Source organism: Osmerus eperlanus, chromosome 14 (genome assembly GCF_963692335.1).
Source record: "Osmerus eperlanus chromosome 14, fOsmEpe2.1, whole genome shotgun sequence".
In the NCBI taxonomy this organism is placed as follows: Eukaryota; Metazoa; Chordata; class Actinopteri; order Osmeriformes; family Osmeridae; genus Osmerus; species Osmerus eperlanus.
Window position 1 is genome coordinate 13120888 of NC_085031.1, and position 18693 is coordinate 13139580.

An 18693-nucleotide genomic window follows, 5' to 3' on the forward strand; every position below is an offset into this window, starting at 1 on the left:
AATTAGTCATTTTACTAAATCAACATTTGTAGTTTGAATACAATCTTTGGTGAGACAAGTTTAGTCAAAAGATAAATAAGAAAATAAGACAGTAGGCTACCATTCCCCAAACTATTTCAATTGTAATATAAATTAAAATATATAATTTGTTCCGATCTTCCGCTGTTGTTGTGTTCGGAGAAAAAAATTATGTAAAGGAAGTGTGCCCGGCAGAACTAGCATTATCCTTGTGCCGTTGCCTAGCGCAGGCATGCCGCTCCAAAGCCCCTTTCCCCCTACTACTCACGTCTATATCAATGCGACAGAGCTTACAGAAAGCATGATATTGATCTCTGCTGCTGGTTGAGTTCTGAACTCCACGTAGGTTTGAAGGAGGTCTTTCTTTTTGGGATTTGAAAGCCCACGCGAGTGGTAAATTGCGACGGCGGGCAGGCAGGGTCAAAAAGGAGGACAAAAGGGGGAAAAGGAGGACACGCAACAGCGGTCCGGACAAAGGGCTGGAAAATCGGACTGTCCGGAACGAAATCCGGACGTCTGGTCACCCTAGGTCTAGTGCTCTTTGATGCTTGTCATAGCTGATGTCCATGGTCACCCACCCTGGTCTTGGGGCTGAATCTTTTCTCTGGTTCAGTCAATCAAGTCTTGACTGTCCCCAAGACCACGGTTGTTGTCTGTGCCTTTTTTGTGCGTGTTTGTTTGTTGACTTTATTTTGTTGAGCTGTGAGTAAGACTAGTTTCTGTCCCTTTGCCCCCCCCCCCCCCCCCTCTACTCCTGCCGCACCCATCCCATGCACCTGCATTTACCACCCTTCTGAATTAGCTCCAAGGCAATGGTACGTACTAATACTCTCCCCTGCAACGCCTCTTCTCTACTGCCAGTAAGACTCATCAAAGGGGAAATGAGAATTAAACACCAACAGTTCAACTTAGTCAGGCTTTCGTCTGTCTGCAATTATAGCACAACAGCAATTTCGATTTACTCTTTTTTTTGTTGTTGCAAAAATCAATTTGGAGACACTTCTCATTTTCCCTTATTAGCATGCTGAGCAGCACAGATGACATGCTAGGATTGGCTTTCTGCTTGGGTCACTCTGCTGGGAAGCACGTGTTAGCACGTCGTTAGCGCCACGCTACACGTATGAATGTCCACATCTCATTAGCTACTTCATTTTTCTCTGTTCTTCACTCATTGACGTGTGTTTCATGTTCTTTTTATTGGTGTAGTTCTTTTGGTAAATGTTAATTGTTGGCTATTAAGATTTTAAAATTGATCTGTTAGGCAATGTGATTACTCTTCACTAGAGATTTACCCACTCACTATTTCTCTTGTTTGCCTTTTTAATTACTATTGAGTGGTGTGGACTCGTGGTTTGTGTTTTTTCCGTTGTGCATGTGTGTGTGCTTGGGTGTGTGTGTGGGTGTATGTGCGTGAGTGTCCTGACTCTCTTTGCCCTCTCTCCAGAACACAGCTCTCGATAAGGAGAACATCCAGCTGAATTGCCGGCGCCAGGGTCTGAGAGCACCAGCTCTGTCTGGCGAGAAAGCTCCGCCTCCCCCGCCACTCAAACCAGCCTCACCAACCCAGCTGGCCTCTCCCATGCTGCCAGTGTCGCCCACCAATCCTGGGTCGCCCTTGAAGCCAACCTCGCTCACCAAACTGGCTTCTCCTCCCAAGACTGTCCCTCTAATGGCAACCCCCAGCCCAGGGATGGCCATGTTCACTCTAACCCCTGTGCCCACATTCATGCCACTTTCCTGTCAGTCCTCGCCCATCAGGTGCCCCTCCCCCACCAGGCTTAATTTCTGCCCTCCTCCCTTCACCCAGTCTTTTCCTACCATAAGCTCCTCCCCCTCCTCTCCCTCCAAGCTAAAAACATCTCCCTCTTCTCCGTTTGCCCCTCTGATTCCAGTGACAACCCTCTCCCCTTTCAGCCAATCCCTGTGTCTTACATACACCCATCCTTTTGACTCCCCCTCGCCCTCTGCCCCTCCCCTGCTGTTCAGTTGCCCCTCTCCTTCCGCCCCTAACTCACCTGTTTCCTGCCTTTCCCCTTTGGCCGCACCCTGTCCCGCCACTTGCCCCTCCCCCACATCCCCTACCCAAACAATCTCCTGCCCCCCCTCCTCCCCTGGCACCAAACCCACCAGGTCTTCCCCTTCCTCCCCTACCACGCCCAAGAGCCCTGTCTCCCCCCTTACTCCTCCCCTGCCAAACACCTCCCAGTCCTGTACCAGGGGCCAGGCCACCCCTCCCTTGTCCCCCCCAGTTGGCATCGAGTTTGAAGCTGCTGCTTCTGCCAGGGAGCCCTGAGCTGGGGGGAATGGCAACAGTGCCCCACCCTGTCAACCCTTAATCCAGTCCTCAATCCCTAGGACTGTGTGTTGCATGTAGGGGATTAGAAGGACCTCCACCCCCGCCTCCTCTTCCTCTATCCCAGTAGCAGAACCCTTACTGCTGTTCCCAACCCCAGCGTGTTTATAGCTAATTCCCAGGCAATTAGAAGGATGTTGAGGTTTTTTGTATGTTTGGCTGGTTGTATATACAGTATGTGTGTATTTATACCTGATGGGTGTCTTGACTGCTCACTGCTGTGAGAGTTCTGTGTGGTTGATGTGATGAAGAATGAAAACTGTTTGTTATTTTACTTATTTATTGTCCGCCCTATATTGACGATGAGTTTGTTGGTACATGTACACGCATGCTTTACATACACAAACACAATGTTAAAAGTGTATTTTTTGGCGTGAGTGTAGTCTGTTGTTATTATACATGTTTGTAGCTTGTATATCTTAAGAAATCTTTAGTTGAACAAATGTTACTCTTTTTCTTTGCCAGTAAGGCAAATTGTGATTGACCCGCAATGGCCCCTGTACCATGAAACAAACAACATGACAAATGTGTGTTGACAAGAAGAGGTGTGCCTGTAAACTTTATGGGAGTTTAGCAGTTTGGAGAGGCCTTTATCCTAAAACCAGCTTGACTTAAAAAACATCCTGGGAAATTGATCCTTACCCTCATGATTTTTTTTGTTTTTTGTACACATGACTAGACATGATGTGAATATGTTCTTTTTGACTTTCTTTAGATGTACTTGTTTTAAAGTTCATACTCTAGCATACTCATGCTGTCTTGTAGTTGCAGTTCCTCACAATAGGAGTTTGATGTTGACAATGGCTCCAGTGCCCACCCTCATGGGCTTGTAGGCATGTTGTGGGCTCTTCTCTGGCTCATCACACACACACACACACACACACACACACACACAAGTCAAGCTGATACTCTTAAGAATGTTAGCTCCTCTGCTCATGTTCATTCAATCCTAAATCTGGTTTGTGATCTGGTCTTGAAAATTTGTAAGACAAAGACAAACCTGGAAAAGCACCACAATGTCATGATTCAGCAACAGTTATAGTTTAGGCAGCTGCCATTAGCAACTTTAGCTGCTTCTAACGCTTTATAATGTTCTAATAGGAATACTTCAGATAACTTAAGTATGCAATAAATGTCTATCAAGGAGATGTGTCATTGTCATTATTAATATGTGAGTGCATGTTGCATATTTAAAAATAACCTAGGCTTGACCAGGGCCTTCCCTCTGTATCCCTTTCCCCTAAAAAAAAGATATCCTTATATTGTGATTTTGTCACTCAGATATGGTACAGATTCATCCATCAAAACTTTTAAGTTATTTAAGTTACATAAAAAGTATTGTTTGTTTACCACTAGGTGGCACTGTAGGCCTCCAAGATCATGAAGCCTTGTTTAAACTTGTCTTGGTTTCTGTTTTCGTCAGTTTAAATAATATTTGTTATGGTCAGATTGGTTGGTAGCAGGGGTGGGAATCTTTTGGTACCTCACAAATCTTTTGGGGTCACGATTCAATAAAAAAACAATTTACAATTTGTTATCACATTTCGATTAAATATATGCCTACATAAAAAAATATATATATACTTTTTTTGTACTAATAAAAAAAAATGCTCTGTGTACTTCCACTGGAATTACAAAGAAGAAAGTTTGGAAGTTTTTCAAGGATATTGAAAATGGCCTATGGTCGTAAATGCAGTGTTCCAGGCTGTACAGGGAATGCTGACACTTTTCAGAGTCTTACCAAGGAACCAAACACTTGATGGGCATGGCTGATGTGTGTCTATGAGAAGGTCCCTGTGAAGTTCGACACTCAATTATTCATTTGCTTGAACAATTTCACCAAAGACAAGTTGTTGTATGAAAGACAAACCTTTCATACAACAACTTGTAGGAAACTAGACACACTTGTTGTGGTTATTTCCCTCAGTTTATTGAGTTGTGGATTGTGTTTGACATGCTGTATTGGACAGTGAAATGAAGTGTGACAGGAAAATAATGTAGAGGGATGAAGTCATACAGAAAAGGGTGAAGGCTGGATTTGAACCCAGGCTGTTGCAGTACTGCCCCAGCTTTCAGAGCATGCACACTGACTTTTTTCGATCCCCCCCCACCTCTAGTTGGTAGTGTTTCTAAAGGTCTTCCCATTTTTTTCTTGCTATTTCTCTTCCTTTGTCTGGAGGTGAAAGTTAGAAGACCTGTAATGTAATGCTGCACCAGGCGAGGCAGATGTTCCACATCAGTTTTTTTCTATAGAAGCATTTGCTAAATGTAGATTAGTAGACAGACATACATAATATGTAGGTTTGGGAAACAAAATAATCCAATGAGGTTTATCTAAATTACAAAATTCAGTTTTATTGTCAGAACTCAACACACAAAAAGCACTCGTTCCAAATGGATGGTCAAAATATTGAGCGATACATAAAATACGGTAGTTGACATGTGGTCATATCCACCCATGCTCATATAAAATCTAATGGAATGTTCAAGAATCAGGAAAGTGTAGTTTACCAAGTTGTTTACTCTAGTAATTAACTGCAACATGTGATTGGTTGATGTGTTTACTGCAATTGCTGGGGGTGATTGCTCCGTAGTCGACGAAGACATTGAAGATCCAAAATGGTGGGGGCACAGGTGCGTTGATATGTCCTCTGTAAACGTGTTAAGTGACAGGTACAGCTAGGGGATAAAGAAGATCTATGGACATGTTTCATTTGGACTTTCCCTTGTTCCCCTCTGAAACAATGTGTTCCGCTGTCTAACTCATTGTTATTAATCCCTTGGAGAGGAGGCCAATCAGAGAGTGTAGTACACAGCCCATGATTAGAAGGTCCTAACGACTGTGGTTAAACTGGTATCTACACCAAACCAGATGATGGCTTAAACTGAATCTAAGTAGTATGTGTAACACAGTCATCTAATTATCATCTAGTTATAGGACATCTATTATTGAGACTAACATAGATAAACTTACAACAGACAGCTTCTTCTGAAACATCTTTGTTAGACTAGCTTCATGACGTCGGACTCAAACCACATAAGAAAGCGATATCTCGGTTGACCAAAAACCTGACGAAATGCATTTTCTGTCCATTTAAATAGAAAATGTAGGCTACTTATTTGTATCCATGTTTAGGACTAACTGTCAGTTTGCACTAACTCATATTCCTTTCAATTTCCACAGACATGAAAGATTATGAAAAAAGTACTTGATAAACAAAACAGCAAAAACACGAAGCCCCACAATTCACTCCCTATTGAAAAAAATAATAAAATCACTCACCCTAAAGTACACACATATGGATTCTTAAGACAGTAGATGCAAATATATTGTTTTCTAGCTACCTCCACTCATTTCCCTCACAAAGAGATGAAAATAGACTCTTACAAGCTAAAAATATACTTTTCCCCATTCAACCATAGGTAATTCACCCCCCACCCTAAGATTTTATATGAAATTCTTATCATCTACAAAATATAGCAATGCCCTTCTTTAAAAATAATTCAGACTTTAGACATAGTCAGACAGTATTTCCTCCTTCATCTCTTTAGATCAGCTCTTTTTGATACATTCAGGATATCAGTACTGTATAAGTAGTGCCTTTAGTCAAGTGGCAGGATTGTGATAGCGTCCTGGACAACAGTGGATGTGTCAGGGCTGGGTGTTGGAGACAGTGTTGATAGAGGATAGACGCTGATGGCTCAGTATCTGGTCTGGTACTCATGGTGCCATCTGTTGAAGTCGTTGTAGAACAGCACGATGCTTCCGGAAGCCATGCCTGTGATGATACACCTGCAGCAGAAGGCGTCAGGAAGGTCAGGTCACACACCAGCTTGGTTTAAAGTTCTGTTAAAGCACTGTTAAAGACAGTCTACCATATTAGCATCACACAGGTACAGGCAGTACGGGGTTCTCTTTGTAACTAACAGCATAAAGTTAGCCCAGGTGAAGCTGTTCATGGTATGGTACAATACAGTTGTCTTCTGTGTGTGTGTGTGTGTGTGTGAGCACGCAAATGTTTACCTTTGGTCGTTGGACATGGCCATGGAGCGGATGCCTGCGTCACAGCCCGGGTAGGTGAACAGCTGTTTGAGGTCGTGCACCCGCCACACGGAGACCACACCCCCATCGCCCCCCGTCAGCAGGTACTGACCGTCACGACTCAGCAGCATGGCCTGATGGGAGAGGAAAGAGGACAGATTCCCACTCGTAAGAATCCCCGGGCCATTAGGAACACACACACACACACACACACACAACTCACAGTCATTCCACACATTCCACACACAGACTCCCCTACTTTGATTTTTACCTCCACCTCCATGTGTCCCAGTGATTAACATGAAAAATGTGTACTCTGACACACTCAACAGTGCTTTAAAAGGTTTTTGCACTGAATAGCATTCCTGCTATTCTTGCACAGAATAGCAGGAATGGTAAGTCTATAGCCATAGTGACTGCTCTCTAGTGGACAGAGTTATGTGGTCGTCTTGACATGCAAAGTGATGCAAGTATAACCAAACTACATTCAAGTCCTTTCTCTGTGGATGGATCTACAACTGTCGCACAGATAGAGTGAGACAAGGACATAGAGAGTGAGACAAGAACAGATAGAATGAGACAAGGACATATATAGTGAGACAGGGACAGAGAGAGTGAGACAAGGACATAGAGAGTGACGCAAGGACAGAGAGAGTGAGACAAGGACATAGAGAGTGACGCAAGGACAGAGAGAGTGAGACAAGGAGATAGAGAGTGACGCAAGGACAGAGAGAGTGAGACAAGGACAGAGGGAGGTACAGTATCAATCAGCTGACCACGCTCCCACACAGCAGCGCACCTGAACAGCAACAAAGATTGCTCCCCACTGCGAGGCAGGATGGAGCGTAAAGAGATTTACACAGCTCATCTCCCTTTTCCTGTTCTCTTATGGGCTGTGTTACGGCCTAAAGGGTCCCCAGGGAAACGAGGATACACGACACTCAACATGTGTTGGGGTATATTTACACTAACAGTGTATAAAGGAAACCAGTCAGTCCCAGACATCCATCATGACACAGGCAGAGGCTGCTAGTTCATAATGTTGTCTATAAAGCTATAAGTGCTTTAACATCTTTCAATCGCTGTTTATTCTACACCACTGATGTTGAAAGCGACATTTGAGTATCGCTCCCAATGCAAGTTTTAACATGCCACCATTCTTAAAGTTGATGATTTTAAACTGACAACCTTGGATTCAATTACATAAATATTCTGAGTAAGTCCTTGTACTCCGATGCACCAACTGTACAGCTTTGGCAGTCTGAACCCCCCCAACCCCCCCCCCCCCGCCCCCCCACACACACAAGCTTTCAACAGCGCGCACACACACTGGTGATGAAGCTGGGGTATCAATCTCTCCTGAGTGCTGTGGTAGATCTCTCTCCAAGAGAATTTGGGTAAGGAAGGGCGAGGGAGGGGGGAGGGGGGTATTCTGCTTTCATCTGTTTGGTGTGGGTCTAATCTTTGTAATTGTGTCGGTTTCACTTGTCAGTTTAAGTTGACGCTAACAGGTACAGAAGTAATCGTAATGAAGAGTGCTAAGTAACAACGACAGCTCTTAGTTCAATGCTAAAACCAAGAGGATTTGAATCTCTGCAGAATACTGAATTTGAGCCTTTGTAGCCTCAACTACAAAGTGTTCACTTGTTGTAACTTTCCCCCTCAGCCCCTGTGTGAGAAGCTGTTGTATTCAGACACTTTCAGCATCTGTTGACTCACTAACCTTCCACAGTCATGGGGGGTAGAAGGAGACCCATCTAGGTGACTGCAGACAGACAGTATAAATCTGCACCCCCGCCTCCCCCTGAGGGTGGGAGGGCAAACAAGATGGCCGCCAGCTCTGTGGGATCCAAGATGGCTGCCTAAGCTCAGGTGACTGAGGGATGACTACAGCAACAGAGAGCGCCACATTACTGCACCACATGAAGTTTTTATGCCCATATTTCCTCCTTTTTGGGGGGGCGAGAGAATGTCTGGCAAAAGGTAAAAAACTAGAATTTATGGGGCTGTTAATTCCTGCCATTACATGTGCACAGACACTGAAAAGAAATGTGCTGGAGTGGTTACACTGGCTGAGTTATATTAGGGACTAAAAGAATGTAATCCATTCAGCATGGCCTCAACTGCTCTGGATTAATCTGCTGTCAGACTGGAGCTAGGCCTGTTCACCCTCTGCCTTAACCTCTGACGCAGGGCCATTACACACACTTATGCAAAAACGGGTACATACACAACGCAAACAAAAACACACACATAAGTGTGTCCACAAGAACATACTGAGTGGCAGAGATACACACACACACACACACACAGTAAGGGGATACCAGCCCGGGCCAGGACAAACACTTATTTATCGAGGAGTCGTACTGTGCAGAGGGTTGCAGCAGAGAGCTGGAGATTGATACTCCTGTCTAGAGTAGGGCATTAAATACCACCACCTCCAGGGTTAAGATGGGGGGGGCTCTCACAGGCCCTCTCAGAGATGTTAAGACTTCCCTAATTCTGTCCGACGGGGAAGGAATTTACGACTGCCGTGTGGAGAGACGGGGCCATTGGCTCGGAGCTCTCGGCTGGGGCTCTGGCTAAAGTAGAAAGCACAGAATGTCTGGAGGGACCCGGCCCCCAGGGAGGAAGCCATGGATGTGTGCTCATGTTTGGGAACAAACCCTGGACTGACTCTCCTCAACAGAACAATCACAGAGATTCAGATCTGCATTTATTCTAGCTCCACGTGAATTTTCATTGAGCTGCTATGACCACAAGAAAACAGAGGGGTATATATTTGTGTTCCGTCCAGGCCTGGTGGGATAGGGTTGTGACTGTACTTGGTGACAGGGTAGACAGGGGCAGACTCAGCCTGATCAAATAGGAAGCAGGTGTAACTGACCTGTCAGGTCCCAGCCTACAGTTCCCAGACCTTGGCGGAAGCAGGGGGGGGGGGGGGGGGGGGGGAAGAGAGTCGGCCATTTTGTGACACCCCGGCTGACGGGAGAGGAAATGTGGAAAGTGTTGTCTGGTTGGCCGGAGGGGGTTGTTAATGGATCTGGGGCCTGTGGCGGCACCCCGCCATTTTTCTAGTTTTCACCTCGACCTGACGGAGGGGGGAGGGGATCAAAGAGGGCTTGTCGGGGGGCGAGGGGTGGGGGACCAGACCCTGACCCGGAGTTTCCTCTGCCTGTGATGGAGTGGAGTGTGTGCCCTGAGGCAGGCGGGCCCCTACCCTTCTCAGATGGCGAGCTATCCCTTTAATCAGTGGGCAGACTACACTGTGATGGAGAACAGAAAGTCACTCCCTCACTCCCTCACTCTCCACACACAGACCCAGCGTGCACACATGGTGGTTCCAAACGGCCCACACACTCCCTCACCTTGATGTTCTCCTCCACCTCCAGGTGTCCCAGCATCTTGCCGTTCACGCTGAACAGGCAGAAGTGGCCCTTGTCGTAGTAGACCATGCAGTGGCCCTCGGTGGACGAGTGGATGAGGCGGGGCCGCACGCAGGGCTCCGGGGCGTCCAAGGTCCGCAGCAGGTCACCGTTCATGGAGTGGATCAGACACGGCCCCTCTGGGGGAACACACAGCCATACACATGTTAAAGGTGTGCGTTTGTGTTACCTGACTGCATTTGCCTTCCTGAGAGAGTAAAAGACAGGTGTGGTTAACATACCTGCTTCTCTGGCTCAGCTAGTTGCCACTTTTTTGTGTTTTGTTCAACTTGCTGATTTGAAGTGTTAAGATGCAGCTATGACGACACACTTCAAGTGCACGTAGTTGTATTAAATGAACGTGGGCTTTACTTTCAATAAAACGTTCATTTAATACAACTACATGCACTTGAAGTGTGTCATCATAGCTGCATCTTAAATACACTTCAATGCTGTGCTGGTGTGCCTCACACACACACACACACACACACACTCACCTCTGCAGCCGCTGATGACTAGGCCCAGCTCGGCACACACACTGGCGCACGTCACCTCACAGTCATGGCCCGTCAGGATGGCTCGTGGCGTCACAAACTCTGCTGGATATACAAACAGGGTGTCAGGTGGCTGAGCGGTGAGGGAGTCGGGCTAGTAATCAGAAGGTTGCCAGTTCGATTCCCGGCCGTGCCAAATGACGTTGTGTCCTTGGGCAAGGCACTTCACCCTACTTGCCTCGGGGGGAATGTCCCTGTACTTACTGTAAGTCGCTCTGGATAAGAGCGTCTACTAAATGTAAATGTAAACACACACACACACACACAAGCTGTGAGCATCTTTAGCATTAAAAACAGAAGTGCACTTTCAGTCTCCAGTCACTAGAGGGTAGTCATGCCACACGATAACATCACAGCATTAGTCAACACAGCGGCTCAGTACATTTAGAGTCAAAGCGGCATGAATGAACAATAAGATTTTTATGGCATGAAAATCGAAAAGAAAAACTGCAAAGAGGTCTCGACTGTTACCTGACTGATTACACATCGTGAAAATAACCGCACTTCCCCAAAACTGATTTGAGGAACAGAGACTGGAGTTTTTACCTCAGAGACCAAATGGAAGAAATAACGATCAACCTCTGGCTGACACAGTGTGGGCGCTAGACTACAGGAGATAGGAGGGAGGGCAGCGGAGTGACTGGGATATGCTCTCATGGCTGTCAGTGGTTTCAGCCACTGTGTGTGGGGGTGTGAGAGAGAGAAACAGCATCAAGCCGCATAAGAGATTGAACTGATATCCCCTTACTCCCTCCCTGGCGCGCACACAACTTTGGACCAAAGAGCCGACTCATCCTCTGATGGCGATTCAGCTCTCTCCATTTCTGTGCCCTGCTCGTCACTGACAGCCTCTGCCTCGCTCCCCCATCCCCCCCCCCCCCCAAGCCTGGCTAACCAGACCCAGCTGCCTGCAGGCCAGGCTCTGAGGGGATCCTAGTAGGAGATGAGGCGGAGGAGAGACAGAGAGAGGGAGGGAGAAAGGGAAGGTGAGACAGGAAGAGGGAGAGCTCTCTGTGAATAACACAGAGAGCCATGCTCAGTGACCATGGTTACAAACACTAAACAAAACACCTACCGTGCCCAGTCAACTACATCCTTTCTCTACTCTTACGACTACTCCATCTTGGTTTTCAGATCTAGGTCTGAAGAAGAAAACCCCTCTCTCCCTCACGCAACTCTTTTCTCTTTTTCTTTTCTTGTCTGTCATCCAACTTTCTCCTCATCTTGTACTTCCGAGTCCTGAGGTAGCTAGTAACCCTGGCTGACACTGTTCTGTGTGTGACAGGGGCATGGCTGTGTATGTGTGTCTGTCTCATGGGAAGGTCATTAGAAATTCATTATCAGAGGGCAGGGGGGGGCTTCTCTTAGGTTGGTCTGGGTCTACTTCAACAAGGGAAGTGTGTGTGTGTGTGTGTGTGTGTTACTGAGGGTCCTGTTCATCCTAGAATAAGAGACAGGCCAGGGACTTGGGAGTCTAAAGTCTCTCCCTTCATCTTATAAAATCCAAACTATGTGTATAGAAGAACTAGTGTGGATATACAACACACAGCCTTTTCAAGAGATCCACCTCCTCAACAACCATTATGACCATGCTCCAGTGAACTTCATTAGCAGGCGCGACTTTGAACGCAGAAACCCGACACGGGTCCCTTCGACTGATTGACGCGTGAACTCTGAGGTACACCCCCACCTCAAAACAACGCTGCTTCTGTAAAAGACTTTCACTAGCCCAGCCAGAGGCCTGGGGTAACTTCCACACACAGCAAAGATACAACACTAACCACTGGACCGACTCTGACCCCCTCCTCGTAAACCAGACCAGGACTTGGAAGTTGCTACGTTCATTTGCGACCAAAAAAACCCACAATAAAAACACTAAACATTCGAACGGTTGGGTCCCGGGCATTGAGACATAGTGACCGTGCATCAGGTCAGTGTCCACGGGTGTCATTAAGCCGAGAGTCCTCAAGGCTGCACGGAAAACTGACTTATGTTCGACAACGGTGAGGATTATAACTTGTTGTCGGGTTTTGTCCAGTGGAGGATCAATAAAACTGATATATTGGTGTATGGTTTAACCTCTCTGTGAGGAGGGCGGGGGGGGGGGGGGGGGGTCATCAGGTTTGCATTAGGGCCACATCTGATTACCATCTAATACCTATATATAACCAGGCTGGGAAACTGAGGAGGGTATCGCTTACCTGGGAGAGGAGGGGGAGGGAATGAGTGTGTGTGTGTGTGTGAGAGAGAGAGTTCAAACAATCTCATACTTTATCTACCAGGTTTCAAACTCTACACTCACACATGTTATCTGAGGGTTCAAATAATTGGAGATATGACAGAAATACACTAGATTACTCTTAAACACATTTCTGCACTCTGGGAACAGAAAAAACGGTTTGGCCAGTAGATGGCAGTGTAATCTGAGAGATCTATAAAATATATACAATCTATACACTGTGTTTGCAATGTGCCTTTCGGTATTGCTGAACCAGATAACTGTTTGTGTCTGTGTGTGTGGCTCAGGGCCCTGGAATCAACAAAGCGTAGGAAGTTTGTGGGATGTTCAGAGAGCATTACTTAGAAGTGTGTGTGTGTGTGTGAGTGTGAGAGGCATAAAAAAGCTTACAGTTTGAAAAAAGAATAAAGGAAACTGTGTGCGTGTGTAACGTGTGTGTGTTTGTACGTCTCATGTGGTATGGGGCAATGGAGCATCATATTGTGTTGTTGAGGGACCGCAGCTAACTGGACTCAATCCACCCCAACACACACACACACACACACAAACACACACACACACACACAAACACAAACACTAACTCAGACACTATGAAATAAAAACAATAAGATTCCCTTTCCCACTGTGCCAGATATGGTAAAAGGTATTCCCCCATCCTGCTTGTTTCCCATCTCAGTAATGTCTCAGTCTGTTCCATTGTGAACAGCACATGTATATAGCACCTAATAAATCAGATGAGCTCATTCTCAGAACAGAGAAATAAATAGGCATATGACGGCCAATGGAAGTGATCATTTACAGAGCACAGCAACAACCTCTTGGGTGTCAAACCGCCAAAACAAGCCAGAAATACACGTTGAGTTAATAAATTCAGATTTCAAAATGGTGTATTTCACAGGGATTGTCTACCAGAATGTCTTTATTTTATTATATTATTATTCTTTCACTACAACCCCTCTGGTAAACTTTACCCATGGGGAGTGGGGTTGGCGAGGCTGCAGTGTCTGCAATGTGTGTGCTGTGAAGTGCCAAATCTGTCCTTTCAGCTCGGTCCTCCTAACCAACAACCGATGGGGTCTTATTTACTAAATCACAATTTGTCATAAATTGTCGTTCCATTTGTTGGAGAGCACTTACCAGCATGTCGGGGTATCTGAGCTGGTCAAATTAGCACCATGGAGGCTTAGTGTGTGTGTGTGTGTGTTACGTGCTTTGATCAGGGCCAGAACCACATGTTATGGTAAAGGAAGGGCGTCCTGTGACATCTTTCACTTTTATCGAGTGCCGTGACCCCAGAATCAAACTTTTTCATGTGTCGGCGACCCCGTGTCACATGACTGTCTCTAAGTGGCCCTGGTACTTTCACTCTCTCTCTCCCTTTCTCCCTCTCTTACACACACTCTCAAACACATTAGAAGGATCCTGTATCTTGCACAACAGTCCTTAGAAATCCAATCTGTGTAAAGAGGTCTGGTCTGGTCAGACGAAACTAGTTGTTACTCCGTACATAGGGGCCGTAAATCACAGAGTCAGGCCTGTCAGCCATGGAGTGTGTGTGTGTGTGTTCCCTATGGTCCCTCCTCTCTTACAACAGGGTTAGCCTTCAGTATTTCTTCACTAAAATGCCAAACTGGGCTTGCAGATATCAGGTGTGTATCTGTATGGTGAGATCAGTAATGGACATCTGAATGGCACATCTCTGCAGGAGGATGGACTTCTTAGAGTTGCATCACAATTGAAATGACTTTTGTTGTATTGCAGGGGGTGGACTTCCTGTGTCTGTGCGTGTACTTCCTGCTCTCTGATGATGCTGTGTGTGTGTGTGTGTGGCTCCAGGCATGCTTATGATTCAACTATGGCATGCTTATGCAGTGGGATGTTCAGAGAGCTCTGAAGGGAGCGTGTGTGTGTGTGTGTGTACTCACTGCTCGGGCTCTCTCCGATGCTGCTGTGCTTGCCGTTCCAGTACCAGAGCAGCAGCGTGGCGTCTCTGGACCCGGACAGCACATAGCAGTCCCCCCCGATGTAGGACTCGGACCGGGCCAGGCACGTCACCACGTCACGGTGGCCAAACACGATCTGGGTCAGCTTACCTGGACACACACACACACACAAACACAAAAAGACACGCACACACACACACAAAAAGACACACATTGCATTAACAATCTAAGTAAATGTTGTAGCGCCTTCATTTGGTTCAATAGAAAATCCAAACCCCACCATGTCTTGCAGAAACTCTGTGTTGTCAGGATACGACTGTGTTGTTTGAATGTCTTGGTGTACTGCAGGTCCGTTAGCCGAGCTGCTCTGGTTCAACACTAGCACACACTCGATTTTCACAAAGGTGTCAATATTTGTGTCTCAGCACACATGCCTGAGTCTGTGTGTCATAGTTTGAGCGTGTGTAATTGCAGGATCAGAAGCCTGTCAGAAGCATGCTCCTCATGTCAGTGACTGACCCCCACATGTCTGTGTGTGTGTGTGTGTGTGTGCTGCTACATGACTGTTTAAGCCAGGGTGTCAACATCCCTGTCGGTGTGATAACGTCTTTTTGTTGTAAAAAAAGGGGACAATTATGAAGCAGCCTGGTTCAAATCCTCCCTGACAGCTCAGCTCAGACGGAGCTAAGTGTGCAAGTGTTTGACAGTCAGCATAAACACTCAAAAAATAATTAACAGACTCATAAGTTACACTGCGGTGACTATGGGTGTTTTAATCTCAAACACAGGCATATGTGACATGACTGGGACACACACACACACGCAAATGTAATCAATCTGACTTTCCAATCCTGATGTGTGTGTGTGTGTGTACCAATCCCGTCTTGTAATTGATCAAGTGGCTCTGTTCTTTAACCTGCGTCGCCTCGGGGACTGTGGTGATCGCAGCAGCTGTGGAGCGCGCCTGATTAAAATGTGTTCGCGTTGCGGTTGCACAACTCCCCGGTGGCAGACACACAAAGGGCTCTCTCTCTCTCCCCTCCGTCCCTCGCTTCCTCCCTCTATTGAGAGCCAGATCTCGCCCTTTGAGAAATTGAATTGGGGGACCCTATGCATGTGTGAGGGTTGGAACGGGCTGGGAGATGGGATGGGGGGCTTAGAGAGCTGGAGTAGAGAGCTGGTCTCATTTAGGACCCCGTGACCTACCTGATAGAGCTGTCAGGGCTTGTGTGTGTGTGTGTGTTCACACTCCTATGTTTGTATGTGTGTCTGCGTGCTCTTCTTTGTGTGTGTGCGTGTGTCTCTGTGATCAGGCTTCTGTGTTAGTGTGAGTGTGTGAGCAAGGTTCTGCATGTGTGTGTGTGTGTGTGTGTCTCTGTGATCATGCTTCTGTGTTAGTGTGAGTGTGTGAGCAAGGTTCTGCATGTGTGTGTGTGTGTGTCTCTGTGATCATGCTTCTGTGTTAGTGTGAGTGTGTGAGCAAGGTTCTGCATGTGTGTGTGTGTGTGTCTCTGTGATCATGCTTCTGTGTTAGTGTGAGTGTGTGAGCAAGGTTCTGCATGTGTGTGTGTGTGTGTGTGTGTGTGTGTGTGTGTGTGTGTGTACCCGTGTCGGTGGAGTAGACCCGGAAGCTCTTGTCCCAGAAGCCGCAGAGCAGGATGTAGCGGTTGTCGGCAGTTATGACGAAGCACTGGGCGTGAACCTGGATGCTCTGGTCCAGCAGGTCGGAGATCTGGCGCCGGTGGGAGGCCACGTTACTGGCTGGAGACAGAGGACGAGAGGGGGGAAGGAGGGGGAGAGAGGCAGGGAAGAGGGGACAAGAAAGAGTAATCAGTTTTGTAGTTTCAAAGAACATGACTTGTTCCAAAGTCTCCAGTAGAACTGGCTACACTAAGGTGAGTATCCAGACAAAAACAATGGCAAACTCTGATATGGACATTGGTTAATAATCAATTATGGATACTGGCCAATTGCTACACATCACTAGACAAAATGTGACATATAGCATTCTAAAAGGACATGTGTGTTCACCTTCAGGCACAAGATTACACAGCACAGCAGTAATATTATACATTTGATGTGCTTGAGTAGCAGAAGTAATACATTGGTTTGTAATTAAAGTCATGATTACCTTTTCTAACCCTTTCTAACTACTTTCTCTCTGAGTGTGTGTGTGTGTGTGTGTGTGTGTGTGCGTGTGTGTGTGTGTGTGTGTGTGTGTGTGTGTGTAACAGAACAGGTAAGGAGCCTGGCGGGTCCTAGGGCCCTGACAGAGACCAGCCCGCTGGTCTCTGCCAATATTTCAAGTGATTATCAACATTTCCCGTAGCCGTCACGAACGCCAGTCACACGCAAATTTACTGTGTTTAGATCGAGCTCACGCTGGAATGTGAGCAGTCTAAATACATAACTGACACACACAGGCACACACACTACATTGGTTTCACTAGACAAATAAAACAGAGGAAATTACATATGTTAGATGACAGCAGTCATTGCTTTTTAGTGAAACATATAAACCTGTTAAAAAGGTGCGTTTTTATTAGTATAGTACCTTAGACACCCACACCTTAAATCCAAAACATGTACACACACACACACACACACATCATGTGTTCTGTGTGTAGAGGATCACCATAAAAGGGGAGAAATAGATAGTGGTGAAGATGAACACGCAGGAGTGAACCTGGATAACTTCACCAGTCAACAGTTTGAGGAGAACTACACATCTGGGTGTGTACATGGGTCAGGGAGGGAGGGGGAGAGAGGGGGAGAAAAGAAAGATGGAGGGAGAGCCAAAGAGACAGGGGTAGAGACCAAGATAGACCTATAAATAAGTACTGTACCAGTCTAATGAAACAAAAGGGGGCAGAGAAGAATGAGGGAAAATAAAGGAGGGATGAATGGATGAAGTTGGCCTGCTCGTGCCAGTGCATCATCCCTCCATTCGTCAGAACCCGGCGACGTTTGTGGCTTTCTCCTCATCCTACACACTCCCTACACTCCTCTCCTCACTTCCTCTCTGCTCATCAACAAGTCCTGAGTGATGAGAGGCGGCCATATTGCCCTGACAGCCGGCCGGTGTGTATTCTCCATCTCACATTATTACCCATTCATATTCATTTCCACTGACACGCACACTGGTCCTCCACCCCCGATTCAATGAAACCACAGAAGAGGAGAGAAAGAGAGAGACAGGAAGAGAGAGAGAGAGAGAGAGAGAGAGAGAGAGAGAGAGAGAGAGAGGAAGACAGTGAGGGTGATGAGAAAGGGGGAGGAAGAGAGGGGGGAGGGAGAGAGAGAGAGAGAGAGAGAGAGAGAGAGAGAGAGAGAGAGAGAGAGAGAGAGAGAGAGAGAGAGAGAGAGAGAGAGAGAGAGAGAGAGAGAGAGAGAGAGAGAGAGAGAGAGAGAGAAAGAGAGGGGGAATTGATGATGAAATGCTGGCCCAGGCCACAGCTCATTGCATTCCAATTTGCATGCAAATGCTTTAGTGAAAGGACCCGGCTCAATTTCCTCTGGAGACGAAAGGACAGAACTGGAGAAGGGAAGGGAAGAGAGGAGAGGAGGCTGAGCTAGAGCTGAGGAACAACAGTCATGCACCATCTACTGTCCAGGGACACATCACCACCGACCGCTAGGCATCGTGAGGGCGGACAACACACACATAACTGACCTATCAGAGGGTCGATTTCCACAGGCAGTTGGTACTGCTGGTCCTGCTGCACTGATGAACTTTGATGACCTGAGAGAGAGAGAGAGAGAGAGAGAGAGAGAGAGAGAGAGAGAGAGAGAGAGAGAGAGAGAGAGAGAGAGAGAGAGAGAGAGAGAGAGAGAGAGAGAGATGTGTGGGAAGAGAAAGACAGACAGCCTTAATATTGTGGTTTATGGCCCTGAAGTGTACTTGCCTTTGGGTGCAGCTAGTAACACACAGACCACATGTCTAGTGGATTGGGGCCTGCGGTTATCTCGAAAATCTGCTATATTGTGAATGTGTGCCAATTCCTAACTGACAACTGCTACAGTCCATCCCAGACTGCATACACACGAACATCATTGCAGGGGAGGTCCGTGCAATTACTGACACGCATATCAAGAAAGTTGATCATCCAGACATGAAAC

The 18693-nt window shown here is 46.6% G+C and overlaps 2 protein-coding genes across 2 annotated transcripts in view; one reads left to right on the plus strand and one right to left on the minus strand.

The window, feature by feature from the left end:
- The window catches only part of dclk2a (doublecortin-like kinase 2a), a 36934-nt gene extending 33399 nt beyond the window's left edge, over positions 1 to 3535 (plus strand). Inside the window, 1 exon segment of the mRNA XM_062478029.1 lies at positions 1463 to 3535. Within this exon segment, the coding sequence (XP_062334013.1) occupies positions 1463 to 2311 (849 nt within the window). The 3' untranslated portion in view covers positions 2312 to 3535.
- Positions 3536 to 4706: 1171 nt separating this feature from the next.
- lrba (LPS-responsive vesicle trafficking, beach and anchor containing) overlaps positions 4707 to 18693 on the minus strand; it is a 168342-nt gene continuing 154355 nt past the window's right edge. The window contains exons 46-52 of the mRNA XM_062478203.1: positions 18248 to 18316; positions 16180 to 16335; positions 14557 to 14724; positions 10336 to 10437; positions 9782 to 9978; positions 6396 to 6547; positions 4707 to 6164 (exon numbers count right to left, since the gene is read on the minus strand). Coding sequence (XP_062334187.1) covers positions 6074 to 6164; positions 6396 to 6547; positions 9782 to 9978; positions 10336 to 10437; positions 14557 to 14724; positions 16180 to 16335; positions 18248 to 18316 — 935 coding nt within the window. The 3' untranslated portion in view covers positions 4707 to 6073. The remainder of the gene's footprint in view (positions 6165 to 6395; positions 6548 to 9781; positions 9979 to 10335; positions 10438 to 14556; positions 14725 to 16179; positions 16336 to 18247; positions 18317 to 18693) is intronic.